At 42.9% G+C, this 19418-nt stretch overlaps 1 protein-coding gene across 7 annotated transcripts in view; it reads right to left on the bottom strand.

Moving 5' to 3' along the window:
- Positions 1-8535: 8535 nt before the first annotated feature.
- golga2 (golgin A2) overlaps positions 8536-19418 on the bottom strand; it is an 80982-nt gene continuing 70099 nt past the window's right edge. For all 7 annotated transcript variants that reach the window (XM_067969864.1, XM_067969866.1, XM_067969865.1 and 4 more), the window contains 4 exons: positions 18998-19100; positions 16791-16897; positions 15143-15302; positions 8536-12561 (listed from right to left, as the gene is read on the bottom strand). In XM_067969864.1, the coding sequence (XP_067825965.1) occupies positions 12308-12561; positions 15143-15302; positions 16791-16897; positions 18998-19100 (624 nt within the window). In that variant the 3' untranslated portion in view covers positions 8536-12307. The remainder of the gene's footprint in view (positions 12562-15142; positions 15303-16790; positions 16898-18997; positions 19101-19418) is intronic.

Genomic DNA, 19418 nt, shown 5'->3' with positions numbered 1-19418 from the left:
GTGTCTGTCAGGTTAATATTATGAAATAACAGAAAAATATTGAAAATACATTAGGTTAGTTAGCATCTGTAAAAAGATAAGACAAGTTATAACATTATGGGTGTCTATTCTTCATCAGAACTAATGAACACATCTGACACACCAAAACCCTCCTTTTCTCCTCACAGATGCTGACCTGTGTATTTTCAAAGTTTTCTGTTTTTATTTCAGATTTACAGCATTTTGCAGTTTTTTTTTGTTTTATTTTACAGGCTGATATTAATGGATTGCAATCACCCTGGCAACCCCCTGAACATAGATTGGAGCATTTGCTCCAAATTGTTTTAAATATACAAAAGCAGCAATAGCTGAGGCACAATTGAACTAGCAACAGGGCAAACTTATTGCTGTTCACAAAGCAAGTACTTTTTTTTTTGGAACTTGTAAGTAGTCTGGAATTCCATTAGCTTCCCCCAGCTGACAAAGGAGATCGATAGCAACAACATCCAGGCACTTGGAGGTCAGCTTAATAATAGCAAATACCCAGCTCCAGAGATCAATGACTTAGTTACATTTCACCAATTCCTTTTGCAAATCTACAACCCATTCAAACTCAAAGGAAACTCAATCATACCATGAACAATCAATTTGTCACAAGTCGAGGATAATAGCATTTCTGCTTTTAACGGCCAATTTACAACAGATCAGGTCAGAGCCGCATAGAGCAATGATGTTCAAAGCGAGACCCGAGAGACATTTGCAGCCTGGCCACGCCGTCGGAACATAGGAGTAGGCCATTCAGCCCCTCGAGCCTGTTCCGCCATTCAATTACACCATGGCTGATCTGTGTCTTAACTCCATCTACCCACCTTGGTTCGGTAACCCTTGCCGAACAAAAATCTATCAATTTAACACCCACCCCCCACCAGCCTCAACAGCTTTTTTTTGGGGGTAGGGGGAAACAGAGTTCCGGATTTCCTCTCGTCTTTGCGTAAAGAAGTGCTTCTGACATCCACCCTGAGCAGCCTAGCTCTAATTTTAAGGTTATGCCCCCTAGTTCTGGACTCCCCCACCAGAGGAAATAGTCTCCCTCGATCTATCCTATCAACTCCTTCAATCATCTTAAACACTTCAATAAGATCACCCCTTAATCTTGTATAATCAAGGGAATACAAGCCCAGTCTATGCAACCTGCCCTAATAATTTAACCCCTTTTAGCCCCGGTATCATTCTGGTGAATCTGCACTGCACCCCCTCCAGGGCCAATATATCCTTCCTGAGGTGTGGTGTCCAGAACTGAACACAGTACTCTAAATGGGGTCTAACCAGATCTTTATATAACTGTAACATAATTTCCACCCCATTGTATTCCAGCCCCCTTGAGATAAAGGCCAACATACCATTGACCTTATTAATTGATTTTTTTTGTACCTGTCCACTAGCTTTTCATGATTTCTGTACGTGGACTCCTAAATCTCTCTGCTCCTCCACAGTTCCTGGCTTCTTGCCATTTAGAAGATACTCTGATCCATCTTTCTTGGGTCCAAAGTGGATGACCTCACATTTCCCCACATTGTGCCCCTACCCCTTCACTTGAGGACCTCGGCAGGCCAGCTTCTGGACTTCCATTCACAGTGCAACTCGCTGAACTTGGAGACGTTTTCACTTCATAGTGTTTTCAACACGGCTTTTGGGAGAGCGAGACCAACCTACCTCATTGGGGGCATTTCTCCTGCAATTCACACGTTGGAGCGCGTCCCACACTTGCTGATAGGCCCATTGGAGCCTGATTCAGCAACACAAGAGACCAGGTTCTGTATTCTTTCTGGCTTGGTCTCCTCCAACAGGCATTGGATGGTATCACATCCATTCGTAGGAACGGGAGTAGGCCATTCAGCCCCTTGAGCCTGTTCCACCATTCAATGAGATCATGGCCAACTTCATTTACCTGCCTTGGCTTGCAAAAATCTATCAATCTCAGATTTAAAATTATTAATCAAGCTAGCATCTACTGCTTTTTGTGGGAGAGAGTTCCACACTTCTACCACCCCTTTGTGTGAAGAAGTGTTTCCTAACTTCTCTCCTGAATGGCCTGGCACTGATTTTAAGGTTATGTCCCTTTGTCCTAGACTCCCCCACCAGCAGAAAAAGTTTCTCTCCATCTGCCCTACCAATACATTTCAGTATTGAAAAAAAAAATTTGCAACATTGAAGAATAAATCCAGCTTGTGGACCTCTGGAATGCTGCTGAACCAGCCTGGTGCACCGTGTATGCTCATGCCTTAGTGCAAGCACACTGAGGTAATGACCATGGGAGCTCAGAGTACGACTGGCAGAGCCAAAGACCCAGCGAAAAGTGTGTGGGCGCTGAAGTCAGCTCGATGGGGTTCGGTAAGTTAACTTTCAGTCGGGTCGTCGACTGCGTGAGATCTGAACTCTAGAAGTTGATGGCACTATAATAATCTAAAAATGCCTTGAGATTCAGTGTTTCTTTCCTTTATTTGTTTGCCAGCAAAATAACACAAAGGAATGCTACTAGTAGGCCGAGATATCCCAGCTCCCACACAGCAAATGAACAGGCCCAGTTAAAATAGAACTGTTTAATAGAACTATTGTTACCAATTCTTCCTTCTCCCTTCACCCCTGTCAGTCTTGGCTCAGTGGTAGCACTCTGAGACAGAAGGTCAGGTGTTCAAGTCCCACTCCAGGGCTTAAGCATGTAACCTAAGCCAACATTTCTGAGGGGTACTGTATTGGAGATGTTCCCTTTCAGATGAGATGTTAAAATGAAGCCTTGCCTGGCCTCTTAGGTGGTCGCAAAAGATCACATAGCCCAATTTGAATTCGAGTAGTGCAGTTCTCCCGGTGTCCTGGCCAACATTTATCTCTTAAGCAGCACCACGAAAGCAGATTAACTGGTCCTTCATCTCATGCCTGGGAGACCTTGCTGTGCACAAATTGGCTCATTTGCCTGTAAAACAGTGACTACACTTCAAAAATAATTCATTGGCTGTAAAGCAGTTTGGGACATCCAGAGGTCATGAATATATAAATGAAAGTTCTCCATTTATCGCTAATGCCCATAAGCATACACTCAATAGGGATCAAGAACAGAAATCCTAGCTGGTTTTTCCCTCCCAGTTGAGATCAGCTAACTCGGCACAGTATAGGGGTTGAACTTGGGAATTTTTGGCCTTTACAGCTTGTGTTTCACCGGGATCTGTATGGAACGGCATCGCCATTAAATTCTGACTTAAAAAAGCTCTTGCTAATATCCTTTCAAATGCTTGAACAAAGTGCTTCCTAATTAAATCTATTCAGATCAGACTGGCTTTTTACAGGCACCTTCAGTTCACAGACAACAGGAGGAGATTATTGATGATTGCACAGTGTACTTCCTTCACTGGGCTAGGCTATCTCCCTAGATGACGAAAGCATTTAATAAGTGAAACGAGAGATTGCTGCAGTGGTGCTGGCATATCAACATTCGGTATCAGAGCGGAAAAATAGGTTCAAGGCCCATTCTCTTCAGTTCCTGGTCTCAGCTGTTTAGACTGGGTAGATGCTGAGTGGAGGAGACAACTAACACTTCAGAGAGGAGGGGAAATAGGAGGGGAGAGTCACGCCTGGGCAGTCCCTAGCACCACCTAGAAGGGCATTAGTGAGAGCTAAGGAGCAGACCGTGCAACCACCCTCCTGGCTGCAGAAGTGTCAGATAGATCAAGAGGGGGCGGGGGAACATTACAGCAAAAATAGCTGGAATGGATTTCCAAGTCAGATAGTGGAGGGGAAAAGAATCAGAACCATTTTAGAAACTGTGATGGGGTAGAAGAGGGGGTCTTTCTGGATGGATGAGGGAAAATGGACCAAATGGTCTTCCGTATCTATTTTGTGTAAAAAGGACAAAACTTCCCCTCATCCTTGGATAGTGTTGGAGAAATATAACATAATCCAAACTGGATTAGGAGAAATGCCCCAAGAATTGCCTTGAACATGTCCTCAACAAGGAGTCAGTAGTCAGACTGCATGCTAGGAAAGGAAAGGGCCAATGCTAATTAAACCACAAAGGCTTATACAAACAAAACATTCCTTAACAGTGACAGAAAACAAGCCATCAAGCCCATAGGCCTGGACACAGCTCATTAAAGGGGACATAAAGATGGCCTGCCTTATCTGGACCTTTGTTGGCAGAGACCTAAGAAGCTCAGGAGTAAACGAGAACCTGGCATGTCTAAGTGCCAGTGCTTTATTGATTTAGAGGTCATTATGCACTGCAGCAACTCGGCAAGACTTCTTCGACAGCACCTCCCAAACCCGCGACCTCTGCCATCTAGGACAAGTGTAAACAATTTTACAACACCAAGTTATAGTCCAGCAATTTTATTTTAAATAAAATTGCTGGACTATAACTTGGTGTTGTAAAATTGTTTACAATTGTCAACCCCAGTCCATCACCGGCATCTCCACATCATCTAGGACAAGAGCAGCAGGCACATGGGAACAATACCACCTGCACGTTCCTCTCCAAGTCACACACCATCCCGACTTTGAAATATATCGCCGTTCCTTCATTGTCACTGGGTCAAAATCCTGGAACTCCCTTCCTGACAGCACCGTGGGAGAACCTTCACCAGACGGACTGCAGCGGTTCAAGGCAGCGGCTCACCACCACCTTCTCAAGGGCAATTAGGGATGGGCAATAAATGCCGGCCTCGCCAGCGACGCCCACATCCCATGAACGAATAAAAAAAAAATTAGACATCAGAAGGGCTGAACTCTAACACTTGTTACTCAGATTGATCAATAGAATTGAGGTTTCTTTGGACATCAAGGATATATAAGATGATGTTTTTGGCACAAGTCCTCAGTTTAGTTACAGATCTTTTAGTAGTCTTTGTAGAAGGTGTAGGAGTCTTTGTCAGCCATATGTAGAAGGCTATCTGTGTAAAATTGGAAAGTGCATTTCTGACAGAAAGAGAAAAGTTACAGAAGAGTGTATGGCTATATCAGCCAGACAGAGGCAGAAGTGTGTGTCACTTCGATGTACAAGTTTCCCCGAGATCAAGGGAGGTGAGATTTAAGCCAGTTAGTTCAGATAAATCTACCAGCACGGAAGGTGATCTTACCCACGAGGATTCAGGAGGAACGGACAGCACCTCGACAGAGGGAGGTTCATCTCTCTGACATCTCAGAAGACCAACTCCATCCTCCCAGAGAAAGGCGATGCAACTGGTTCATTCACAGTAGCTCATAAGGACATGCTTGTACAAGTTCTGGAAACACTAAGTACAAGCATATAGACTTTAATCTATTCAATAGACTGGCTATATAATGCTGTTAACTTGTCAGCTATCTAAGGAATCTAATCCTAAATTAATCTCACCAATTTGTATCAATCTCAGACACAGAGCTCAACTGTAAATTTATAATCAGTAAGAATTGTAACATAATTGCCTGTGAAACCTTAATTATTTTCATCAATTAACCCTATTAATTATTTGCATACTCAATATATAAGGGCTGCTAACTATGACTCTAAGGTTTATAAACACTTGTTAGTTCATGACTTTGTTGTCTGACATTGGCAAGAAGGGCTGAACTGATCCACTCTGAGTTGTGTGGATCTGATTGGAGGTTGGTAGCATAAATGCTAATGTAATCCAAGTTGGTTGATGTAAGAAAGTTCAGCGAGCCAAGTTTAGGCATCACTAACCCCTAGGTACCAAGCCCCAAACAGTTCCTTGACACGGAGTTAAGGTGAAGGGGTTAAGGATTTGTCAGGGTCTTTTGATGAATATTTCCATCAGATCATCAATTCCAATGTTCTTAATTGGTTAGGAGGTATGATCTGAAAAGTATGAGCATTACTTTTCCAAATTAAACATTCACATTTTTTTTTTAAATCCACTTTTTTTTTCTAAAATTCCCACAGAATTGATAGGTGGCCCTGAGATCAAACCTATTCCAGTTGATCACAACTCATCCTGGACTATAACTAGTAATTAATCTTAATTACAGCTCATGGTTAAACTCAGTAATTTCTCCAAGTCAATTTCTCCCTATCATTCAGATTAACTATCACTGGGACAATATATGCACATCCAAAATATGAATTGTAGACAAACATAAATATATAAATTTGCTTTGGAATCAATACTTGTTAAGTCACACATTCGATATTCATTGAGATTGTTAAAAAAAAAGCTTTCAAGCACCATCAACACACAGAAGTAATAAGTTTTTTTGATAAACACCAACTCACTTGTTACATGATGAACGTTGAACCATAGCAGTCCGGTGCATCAGAGAGAACATTCACATTATCTTTTCACAATGCACATCTTTCTACCTTTGCACTGTGTTGCAACTGTTCAATGGAGTGCAATATCCAAAATGAGGCAAGAACAATGCTGTTGCTCCGTATTAACTGCATATTCAGTGGCATCAAATAATGCTTCAAAGGAAGTTGCATAGTGGTGGGATGAAGCCTCTGCTTTTCTTTTTTTAAAATTTATTCACGAGACGTGGGCGTCAGTGGCAAGGTCGGCATTTATTGCCATCCCTGTTTGCCTTTGAGGTGGTGGTGGGCCGCCTTCTTGAACCGCTGCAGTCTGTGTGGTGAAGGTGCTCCCACGGTGCTGTTAGGTCTGGAGTTCCAGGAGTTAGACCCAGCAACGATGAAGGAACAGCGATATATGTCCAAGTCAGTACGACGTGTAACTTGGAGGTGATGGTGTTCCCACGCACCCTTTCAAAGTTCTGCCGAATAATCATGGACCATTAAATCCCCTCTCTTCCAAAAGCAGTTGGAAGTTAAGATTGTTTAATAGATTTGGCTCTTTTCATTGTTTTCAGAATTGCAAGATTCATAAAGTATCAAGTTCAGCAGTGTACACATCACATAGCTGGTATACAATATTGGCTATTTTTTTCTTTTCAAACTATTAGTATTACAATCAAGTCTTCTGCAGGTTAACTGGTCTGGAACATTTCTCCCCCTCCAACAGTGTAAAGAAAGTCTTCACAAGTGGAGAGATGAAAGGAATCTTACAACACCAGGTTATAGTCCAACTGTTTTATTTGAAAATCACAAGCTATCGGAGGCTTTCTCCTTCGTCAGGTGAGCGTGGGATTCGGATTCCATGGAAGGTTGCCGCATTTATAGTCAGAGAACAATACCTGGTGATTACAGATAATCTTTCCAACTGCCTGTTGTCAAGGCAATCAAAGTGTTCAGACAGAGAGATGTTACCTACAGGACCACCGAATACACAAACGGCCAGAACAAAAGACAGAGAGAGAGAGAAACATCCGAAAGGAAGAGAAAGACAGAGAATGACCCGTTGTATTAAAAACAGATAACTTTTTTTCGCTGGTGGGGTTACGTGTAGCGTGCCATGAACCCAAGATCCCGGTTGAGGCCGTCCTCATGGGTGCGGAACTTGGCTATCAATTTCTGCTCGACGATTTTGCGTTGTCGTGTGTCTCAAAGGCCGCCTTGGAGAACGCTTACCCGAAGATCGGTGGCTGAATGTCCTTGACTGCTGAAGTGTTCCCCGACTGGGAGGGAACCCTCCTGTCTGGCGATTGTTGTGCGGTGTCCGTTCATCCGTTGTCGCAGTGTCTGCATGGTCTCGCCAATGTACCATGCTCCGTTCCTGCAACGTATGAGGTAGACAACGTTGGCCGAGTCACAGGAGTATGAACCATGTACCTGGTGGGTGGTGTCCTCTCGTGTGATGGTGGTATCTGTGTCGATGATCTGGCATGTCTTGCAAAGGTTGCCGTGGCAGGGTTGTGTGGTGTCGTGGATGCTGTTTTCCTGAAAGCTGGGTAATTTGCTGCGAACGATGGTCTGTTTGAGGTTGGGTGGCTGTTTGAAGGCGAGTAGTGGAGGTGTGGGGATGGCCTTAGCGAGGTGTTCGTCATCATCGATGACATGTTGAAGGCTGCGAAGAACATGGCGTAGTTTCTCCGCTCCGGGGAAGTACTGGACGACGAAGGGTACTCTGTTGGTTGCGTCCTGTGTTAGTCTTCTGAGGAGGTCTATGCGATTTTTCGCTGTGGCCCATCGGAACTGTCGATCGATGAGTCGAGCGTCATATCGGAGAGGTAATTGATGACCCTTTGACCATCTTCTTTCAGTCATTTATAGTCCAGTACATTTAGTCATAGTTTTGGAATCAATACTTGTTAAATTTTTATCAAAAAGTTCCTCCTTTTCTATTTTTCCCCCTCTTCCCCCTGCATCACATGACGCAGTCCCATTGCACAGGTGCCATGAGGTTATTTTTCATGTGTGAGCCCCAGCACTGTGTGTTTGAAGGCAACCCTGATCCAGTGAAGTGGCGTCAATTGTAGTATCTGCCCACTTAGCTAAGTTAAGACAGGCTGGGGATCGAGCCTGGGACTTGCCTCCCTCTGACTGTAGAAGCCACTTGGAGGGGGCCTAAAACTGGGACATTTCCCCAACATATCACTGAATATTGTATTATGCTCAGAAAACTTGCCAGATTTAAACCAAAGAATAAAATTATGACAGGGCGAAGAGATGAGTGCAATTTATTGAATCGGTTTATTCATACAAGAAAGGCTAACAGGATCACATCAGTATTATAATGCAGACAAAATTTTTTTCTATATGTGTTTCTCTTCACATTCTTTAAAATGGATTCTTCACCCCCAAATAAATACCGCAATATACTGAAATCATATCCCCCGCTTCCTTTTAATTAGATTCAAGTTATGATATACATCATGAGCAACAGCTCAAAATGCTGCCGATCTCGCCTCCATAATGAATTTACAAAATGTTACACAAGTACACTATATACAGAATTATTTGCACCTTGCAATGCAAGGCTGTATATCAATCTTTTTCTTTATTTTTTTTTATACAGTATGGCAACTCTGAATGTAACTGCATTCCAGAATACAATAACTTGAACATCACACGACCTCATTGCTTTTGTTTCCTCACTTTGCACCATCTTGCAACAAACAGTAAGCCAAGAGCATGGGGCTTTCTCCCACCTCTACTGGGCAATGTGAACCAATACATCAATACCGCACGACTGTAATTTTGACTGTTGTGTTCCATGGGAATTTATTTAATTTTTTAAAAAAGGGGCTCAGTTTCATAAGTTGAGAAATACAAACAAATTAGGCGGAAATGCGCAGAAGAGTAAAATTTGGAATCATGACTTCAGGAAAACGTCCTCGATTGAGAACATTCATTAAATGCTCTGAATTCCTAAGCTATTCAAACTCTGGCACTGACCAAATCACCATTAAACTTAAGTCACGGTTGAATACATAGGGGCTGATCTGCATATCTCTGGCGCAGGATTACACTATTTTATGAACTAGGAAACCCACACAGTTCGGGGATCAGCACAAAGCCACGCCAGAAATGATCATGGTATTGAATTAAAAGGCAGTAAGGTCAGCTAATTTACAGGTGGACTCCACAAGACCGTTCCTACCTCAAAGTCTATTGAAATACTTCAGACAGTATTTTCATCAAAATAACTTCCAACCAACTTTACATTGGCACTCTCGCTCTCTCTCTCTCTCTCTCTCCCCCGCTTGCACTTTTTCACCAACCTCAAATCACCATCTTTAGTCAATTCATCTTCCAAACCAGTCGTGATCAAACATTAAAGAAAATGTCTTTTTTTAAAAAAAAATTAAAAGTCTAGATTTCATATCCTGCAGTAATGTTCAACCCTCCCAGAAAAAAAAACTAGATGTAAAAACCACCTTCACAATCTGTCCATGTACAGGTAAACATGGTACACTTTCCCACTCTGTCCACGTACAGGTAAACATGGCACACTTTCCCAATCTGTCCACGTACAGATAAACATGGTACACTTTCCCAATCTGTCCACGTACAGTAAACATGGCACACCTTCCCAATCTGTCCATGTATAGGTAAACATGGCACACTTTCCCAATCTGTCCATGTATAAGTAAACATGGTACACTTTCTCAATCTGTCCATGTACAGGTAAACATGGCACACCTTCCCAATCTGTCCATGTACAGGTAAACATGGCACAACTTCCCAATCTGTCCATGTACAGGTAAACATGGCACACCTTCCCAATCTGTCCATGTACAGGTAAACATGGCACACCTTCCCAATCTGTCCATGTACAGGTAAACATGGCACACTTTCCCAATCTGTCCATGTACAGGTAAACATGGCACACTTTCCCAATCTGTCCATGTACAGGTAAACATGGCACACTTTCCCAATCTGTCCATGTGCGTCCATGGTCATTGTAATTGCACAATACTTTGTATGTATGTAAAGACCCAAGAGTCAATCATAAAAGGAACAGGAATTAATATAACCACAGGACACCATGTAACCCTTCCTCAGAGAATGATTGTGCGTATCTATTGCATTGAAAGCATCTCTACTTCAATAAACAGTAGTTGCCTGGAGATGTTCAGAATTTCTTGTTTTGTTTGAGCAAAATTGTCTGTTAAGGGGTACACTCCACTTTTGTTGTATGGTTTTAGATTGTAAGACTTGTCATTCAGCTATTGAGGCACAGGATGTGACTCATTACATTTTCCCCTTGCTCATGTTACAATCACTAGTGTACACTCATTAAAACCAGGGCAACAGAAAATTACAGGATAATATTTTCCCCACAGATGATACAGAATTCAGTCATGGGGAGAACTCATTATTGGCCTGACTGCAAGTTAAGAGATGGATTTATAAGACTGTGGGGTCAGGTACTGCATTTTACTTGCACAAACAGAAGCCCCAAGCTGATGCTGGGATATCTGGGTACTGGTGCTATGTATAGAACACTACTGTGGTTAAGGTGAGCACATTCCTTCCTGGACTAGCGAAAGGCATTTGTTAATGAATGCGCCACACTACGTATGCACATGGGGACTCCGTGCTCTTTCCCAAAACAAAGTAAAACCATCTACATGCACCAACTTGTAGAAAGTATCCCCTCCTCTGCTCTCAAAGCCCATCTTGGCACATCCTAACAACTGCACTACATTGCTGCAACTTGTGGACAATCCTCTCTCAAACTGCAACACAAACAGAAATCTGCACAGAAAACATCTATAAACGCAGCCAAATGATAAGAATTTTTTTTTGTGATACGCTTATAGTCATGCAGAGTGATACACCACAGAGGATATACAGTAAAAAGAAAAACAGCCGTGCCTGAGAGTTAACAGCCCTGCCTGCAAAGTATTCATTATCTACCTTTACTTCACCAACTGGCCAACTCAAAGGCTCCTTAAGAAATGCATTTTTTCCGCCCCAATAATTCCCCTGGTCTCCTAGGGAAGGCCCCGACTCGTGCTGAGGTATGGTTCCACAGCCGCTGGCTGCCCTCTGGCACTTCAGCCACGTGTCTAGTTCATCATATACGAGCCTGAACAGCAAGTGACTCGGGAGCAATTTGACCTCATGGCCAAGCTTGCTCCTGTCCTCACCCGATGGCCACGTGGCCGCACTCTCTGGCGGTGATCAGAAGAGGCAACCCTGGCTGATTATTCCCTGCCGCCCCTCCCCAGCCGAGGCAACCACAGAAGCCCCGACGGCTTCTTTAGTTGAAATCAGCTAACTCTACCAAGAGTGGGAATCAAACCTGGGATCCTCTGGTCCGTATGGTTGAATGCCATGTGTATGGCAGTGCCTTTACCCACTAGACCATTGGGAGAGCTGTACAAAATGCATTTCTAAATTAAAAAGTACAATTTTTTTTCCAGCAGCTTAAAAAAATAAACAGTTTTTACTCTTAATATATAAAATGGCCGGACAGATCTATTTCAGATTTAATATATTCTTACAATTCCCTATCGCCTTCTGGTTGTAACAAGCAACACACTGAGTTCCCAAAGAGTACTGAGGATAGATTGTAATTTATCTACAATAGCAAACAGGTCAAATAGCTACTGATTGGGACAATCTTACCATTGTCATTTGAGAATTATAACAACTCAAATCTTTGGGAAGGGGAGGGGGGGTGGATTTATTGGAATGGGATTTTAAAAATCCAAAATATAAACAATTATGTTTGTAACTTGGTTTCAAAGCAGCTGTTTACTGAAGTTAAAGGAAGTCGGTTTAGAACTGTAGTAATATTTAGACGAGTCACTAAGAGGTCATGCTAGATTAACACTGTTGCTTTGTAGAACCATGGGGACTCTGGTTTCAAAAATTCCTTCTGTTCTACCACAATGTTACTCATCAACGCACTTAGTCTTTTAAATCCTTTCCAATTTACAAATCCCTCCCCCACCAAAAAAAATATTGTATTCCCCGTGCTTGAATGGATCTCTAGACGATTACAATCTTCACTTCCCCGTTTTCATCAGGCCTATAGAAGAAGGGAATACTGGTGGAATAGTTCAGGGATGAGTTGTGTTTGGCCTGCGGGTTCTGGATTTCTTCGAGAAGTTGCATGATCTGTTTAGTAGTGTAGTCCTCGGATAGCAAGCTTGCTTTTGCTGCAGGGCCTGTGCTGGAAGGATGGGAGTTCAGTGAAACTGCTGGAGATTCGATATCATCCGCCAAGCTGATGTCCTGTAGATCTGCAAAACAAGAAAAAAAAACAAATAAAATAGTTACTGTGGCTGAGAATTTTTCAGGTTATCGAAGTGTTCTGGCTCTGCCTGGGGTTCTACAAACTCCAATAAAAGGAACAGGCAGTTTACAAGAACCCATTTCTCAACCCTGCAAAATCTGTCATTCTGCAACTTGACCTAAATCAAAGCAAATCTTACATTCTGTTAAAAAAAATGACTCCCTTATCACTCAGGCTGTCAATGCAGTACTAAACCATGCATATGGGGCAGTCAGTGTGACTGCATTATGCCACAAGTGGTTTCTCTTCCTTCCCCACCCCCCACAAATTTGTAATTGAGGGCAAAGCTCCTTGTCTTAAAATGGCCTTTTTTTGTATCTTCCCCGTACACTACACCATAAGTCATTCATAGCCAAGTGGGCGAGTGACCTTCTCACAGGCCCCTGTCAAAGTCACTCAGACCAGGTGGTGCATGATTGGCCTCAACTCCCTGCAACGTACCTCCACCCTGTGCTTCAGAGGGGCACGGCTCAGATGGTAACTCTGCATAGAGGCAGACTGGGTGTACATTAACATCCCACCACTATGTAGTGCAGTACGTTGATGGTCGAGTGTGTTATACAAATGCCATCTACCCAATTTAAACACTCAACACTTGAATAAGACAAAGCCTCTGATTATTACAAGTAGGGCGGCTGATTTGTCCCACAGATAATTGTGCTATATGGCAAGCGTAGAAATTTGCGGTATTTCCCACACGATGCCACGCTGTGCCAAAGCCATTGCCCTAATCATTACCACGGTAAATTTTAAAATACTCAGCTGGGCGGAGTCACTAAAAGCAAGCGACCCATGGAACAGTATGGCTACTTCTGGAGCAGGGTGGGAGGAAACAAAAGCAGAAAAAGACTACAAAAACTTACACACACCAGGCAGGACACAATTATACAAGTAAATTTCAAAACAGATTTGCTCTGAAAACCACTAAGTGACTGTGCCACTCAAAGCTTTTCCACAGTAAGATTATGGGAAGGCCAAAAGCAATAATTTTTAACCATTATCAGACTTCACTCACTGAAATCAACCTTCCTGGACTGCAACGGATCCCCTTTCTTATCAACAAGGTGCCTCAAAATTGCAATTGCAGCATAAAGATAATTTTCTTGCTGCAAGAGTCTAACATCAGGGAGCAGAGGGAACCTGCTGAACATTACATTCGTCAGCTTTCAAGCTTGACAAACTCAAAGGGTTTCCTCTTCCAAAAAAAACCTGAGCAATAAAGTACTGAGGTCCTGAGAATTGAGAGATTTTTTAAGTCAGTTTTATTTGAGAGATGTTATGCTGGCAAAGTTTTTCTGAATTAAAATTAAATGTATTTTTGTGACGCTCCAGCACTTTACAATAGGGGGAAATTCACCTCAAGGTTTTAATAGCTATCAGAGGCTGCTCATGCACCTGCTAGTGGCTGTCAGAGCAGAGCTGGAAGTGACCTAAGAACATGTTGCCCATTTACCTTCCCTCTCTCCATCCAGTCTAGCGTCAGCTCAGAGAGCAAGAATTGGACGTTACACATTCCTTGCCCCTCACCAAGACAAAATGGTGAGCAGGAGGAAAGGTTTTACCTTCTTGCTGTTTTAACAGTGATTCAGAAAAACACTGGGAGCAAATGAAGCAACACTAACCTTTGAAGATAGAGGCGCCAATTCTGCACTGAAATGCTAGAAATGTAAATAAACGCTTACTCCCCCACACAAAATTAGTGACAGCAGAGGTTGGTTCAGGAAATCAAAAGTAGTGACGCCACACATTGCGGGAAACCACGAAACCTTGTTTGAAAATATTTACTTTTCTTTCGGTTTTAAAATGAACCCTCCAGCTTTTGTTAAAACCGTGCACATTTATCGCTTCAGTAATGTTGATGCCATGACTAATTGTGTGGGATTTGTTTACCCCCTTCATTAAATTGCTTTATTGCAACACTGTGTTCTTGGTGCAGTTTCCCCTGCTCTCAGCAGCTTTGAGTGCAGGTAAATGTGACAGTCAGCTTGTCTGACTTGGTAGTGCTCAGGCGCTGGGGTTAGGTAGTGACGCTGGCTGAGGACATCAGTAAACCCAGGAGAATTCCCCGCCATTCTTTGGAGAATGCCGTGGGATCTTCAAAGTTCACCTAAACCACCAGAAAAGACAAAGAGGCACCTCTGACTATGCAGCACTCCCTCAGTACTGCACTGGAGTGTCATCCCAGATCATGCACTTACGACCTGGTGTGCGGCTTGACCCCACAGACCGCAGAGGCAAGGGTGCTACCAAATGAGCCAAGCTGACAAAAGTACGACAGAGGGAAACCCCAATGCAGTATTGCCCGAGGCAAGACATCTACTTACACTCTTAGGCCAAGGATCAAAATGGGGAATGGAGGAGAACCAAAGGGGAAAAAAAAAGGCACCCAGCTGCAGAGAACCTTATACCAGTTGTCCTCGAACTGGATTCAGATTGCTGAAGGCAAAGTCAATCTGGTAAGTTCAGACCAAGAATGCCAACCACTATCCATTCGGAATTTTGTAGTTAAACCATCAAACATTCTGTACCTGTGGCATTTAAATCCATGTCTTCCTCCACTGAGTTCTGTCGCACTTCATCTGCCAAAGGGTGTGTAGATAGTTTCGCGGCGCTGACGTATTTGCCGTACCATTCGTTCCTCTCTCCCACCAACCTCAACACTAGCTGCTGCAATTCTGCCAGTTTCATCTGCAAAGATCGTAACAGCTCAATTTTAAAACGTTGTAGATCAGCAGAATTTATTTTCCATTTTCATATGAAAACACAGGTTACTATCAATTCAGACGGATAACAAATGCAGCAATGTCATAGGGAAAATGGCTCTAACAATTTCTTCTGGGGCCTAAAGTGTTCATTTTCCTTACGACTGTAATTACTCTTAATTTGAACAGGCAGAGTACAAACACATTCTAGACTGCTTGAGGAGTCAAAACTCAGTGCTGTAATTTTAAAGCTCTCTTTGGCCGATTCGGTTATATTCTTAATGTTAAGTACCACTTATGAACTAGTTGAAAAGTCACACAAAAACAATACGCCATTGTATCCAAACTTCAAACATGACTGAATTAATCTGTACTATACCCAAGTTCCAACAGCGGTTTACCAATTGCTTATGCCTCCTGTGAACCACAGCTCTGAATGAACAATGTGGTCAGGAGGCATCAGGAAAATGAACTGAAACATTACATAATGGACCTCGGGATTATACGATACAAATGGATGGTGAACCATAATCTAATTGCGATGCAGCCCTGGTCATTTGTGCTTGCAACTTTCACGACTAATGAGGTCCCAGATCAATCCTGTCCTTACACAATCGCTATGAGCTAGTTGACTCTAAAGTAATTTTGGTGTTTCTAGAACATAATTTACAATGTATTAAACGCTCCAGGGCTCAAACAGTGAGGTGCACAGCAAACTGACGTGATCTTAAACCAGCAGCTCTCCAATTGGCAAGCTCCCAGTCTCAGCTTTGTTATCTATCAGCAGCGGGGATAAGCGAAAGAAAAGCTCAGAACAATTTTGCACACACCTTACCAACCAAGTCAGGGCAGTACTAGCACAGGCCCCGTAGCAGTTGACCTGTCTGTGTCGAGCTGGTGAACGACCTGACTTTAAAAATGAGAGGGGGTGGGGGAGGATGAATTAATTAGAAAGGGCCTAGGCAGTTTTAACATGTAGTTAACTGAATAACTAGCAATCAAACAGATGGCATCTCAGTCAGTATGAATATGCAAAATGAACTGCCATTTTTTTACTATCCATCAGGAGGCCTGAATTAGGAACTCTCCATTAGTTTTTTAAAATTAGTCGAAACTCTGAGTGTGGATTTTATGGACACCATCTCAGTTATTGAGCACCACTGTCAGTGAGTTAACACACACAGTTCATAAGGCACAATTGCTGAGGCACCTTCAGGTAATGATTACATCTCAACTGACATTAATTCAGCTCCTTCACAATGCTGGACTCAGCAACTCCTTGCAGCCACTTTTCCCCCAGTGATGTTACTGGGACTTGCTGCTTAAACAAAAATATTAAAGGGTTCAACAGAAAGACACCAGAGGTGTTAAACTGAATAGATCTGAGAAGCGTAGACTGTTTTTTTTTTTAAAAAAGTGACAGAGTTAAGCATTGTAAACAGCACAAATTCAGCATTATAGGGCCCACATGTACCTTCATCTCCTCCTTATCCTGAGCCAGCCTGCTGATGTATTCCTCTTTCTCTGTGTGTCGCTGTTTGAGGATAGCTCTCTGACTTTGGTAAAGTGCAATGTACTCGCCTAAAGGATACAGAAAAACAAAAATCAGAAACAACTTATTCTTTTGGAAAGAACGGCTCAACTCTATCCACAGTCACTTTCAGAATGAACAAAAAGGAAAGGAAAAACTGAAATGGAAAAAGTTACAGGTCTATGGGGAAAGAGCAGGGGAGTGAGACTAATCGGATAGCTCTTTCAAAGAGCCGACGCAGGTACAATGGGCCGAATGGCCTCCTTCTTTGCTGTATGATTCTAAAAGGTGGGGCAACCTAGCGTGAACTATTGGTCTGAGCAGTGTAAATTTTTTTTTAAAAGCTGTAGTTATGTCTGTGGTGCTACCTGGGCCCACAGCCGAATAATTCCCAATTGATATGTCCAGGTTAAACTGGTTGTCTAATCAGTGGCACCAAGAATCCATTGCTAAATGTCTTTCAAAAACATCTCTCTGTATGACAAGCCAAAGAGATACTGACCAGCAGGGGCTTATTTTTATAAATAGAAATTCTGTTGGATTGATAACTCTAAATACATTTCTATTTCCATTCTGTATGGCTGCTACCAGCAATCAATCAGTACTGGTCTGAACTATAACAAGTGCACTGAAATCAAATAAGCCTCTTTTTTTGCAAGAAATAAAGCTGGCTTATTGGAGTATTCATCTATTTGACGCATCTTGGTAAAAGCAAAAGGCACTTGGTGTTCCTCAAATAAATTGTGCCATTTAAAAAACCTTGAAGTATTTACATATGAAGTAAAAACAAAATTTCAGGAAAAGGTGTTGCCTCAATAACGTAATTTAGGAACTCGTTAGAGGACCTCCCTCGATGGCTTTGTGGGTAAAATACAGAACTGGGACGCTGAGCAGGAAAGTCTGAAGTTCAGTCCCTGGGTTGCTGAGTTAAATGGTCTCAGCCAAGTTTGACAGTGCAGATGGGAGGGGAGGGGGGGGGGGGGGGGGGGGGAAATCAGTCTAGAATTTCCCTTCCTGGTTGCTATATAGCAATCCCTGCTGAAAACTGCACAGGATCAGGATTGACTGTGATGTCCCCCATGATTAAATAGCCTTCTGTCACTCATTGTTTAAGCTCTTGGAGGAAGGAGGAGGAGGAGGAGGAGACGGGGAATAGAGGAGGAGGTGGGGAACGGAGGAGAGGAGGAGGTGGGGAACGGAGGAGAGGAGGAGGTGGGGAACGGAGGAGAGGAGGAGATGGGGAACGGAGGAGAGGAGGAGATGGGGAACGGAGGAGAGGAGGAGATGGGGAACGGAGGAGAGGAGGAGATGGGGAACGGAGGAGAGGAGGAGGTGGGGAACGGAGGAGAGGAGGAGGTGGGGAACGGAGGAGAGGAGGAGATGGGGAACGGAGGAGAGGAGGAGATGGGGAACGGAGGAGAGGAGGAGATGGGGAACGGAGGAGAGGAGGAGATGGGGAACGGAGGAGAGGAGGAGATGGGGAACGGAGGAGAGGAGGAGATGGGGAACGGAGGAGAGGAGGAGATGGGGAACGGAGGAGAGGATGATGGGGGGGGGGGGGAAAGAGAGAAAACAAATGTACAAGGATACAAACTGGACACATCATACAATGGAAAAACAAAACATTTAGTTTGGTTGACACAAATTTCAATTTGACTACAGCTGCAGCCACAGATTACTGATACAGCTCTTTGCGAACCCAAATATTTCAAAACATTCCTACTCAAATGAAAACAAGTGTGACATTACGACTGCGGTAGAATATGATTAAGTTTCAACATTTACAATCACCAGTCAACCACCAGTTTCTGAATCAAATACTTCACTTGAACAGCCCATGATATCAGGCAGCAACCAAAATTCTATGAAAATTAGCATGAATATGCAAATGAGCTGTATATTTACTGAAAACGTAATGCCCAAAATGAGGGGAGAATATGCAAATCCTTAGAACTTCTTATCCCCCTTTAAACAAAATTTAAAGTGAAAATAGAATGTATTTGGTTACTAAACTAGAAAGAAAAGTATAGACAAGCAACTATAATTTTAACAGCAATATCCCTCACTGGCAGGGGAAAGCTGTCAGAATACGTTGTGTAGAGTAGTGGAACAATGCAGAGATTTCTCTTGAATAAGATTAGATCAGATACCTATTGTATCCGTCTCCCCAGACAACTGTATACAGCGATGCTCCAGCTCCTCCACTCGTTCTTTTAGGTCTACCTTCTCCTGCATCAGGGACGTGAATCGAGCCTTTATAAAAGAAAATGAAGTACCATTAATGTTGCGATCTAACCAAAACAGATGGCCAACAGACCATTTGATACTGGCACAAATACAAAGTGCACTGACGAAGGGCTACACCAAAACATTAACCTGTCATTTCCCTTTACTGATGCTGACAGACCTGCTGTGTTTTTGTTTCCAATTTGCAGCTGGTTCCCTTTTTATTCGTTTGATGCTGATATTTGATACCATAGAAGGCACCCATAAGTACCCTAGCAAATAACGTCACAGTTGGCCACTCATGTTATGCAGCACCAAAACAACATCTTTGAATCATTTTTGCTT

This window comes from Heptranchias perlo, chromosome 31, assembly GCF_035084215.1.
Source record: "Heptranchias perlo isolate sHepPer1 chromosome 31, sHepPer1.hap1, whole genome shotgun sequence".
In the NCBI taxonomy this organism is placed as follows: Eukaryota; Metazoa; Chordata; class Chondrichthyes; order Hexanchiformes; family Hexanchidae; genus Heptranchias; species Heptranchias perlo.
The sequence above is the reverse complement of the archived record's forward strand: the minus strand, read 5'-3'. Positions and strand labels throughout refer to the sequence as shown.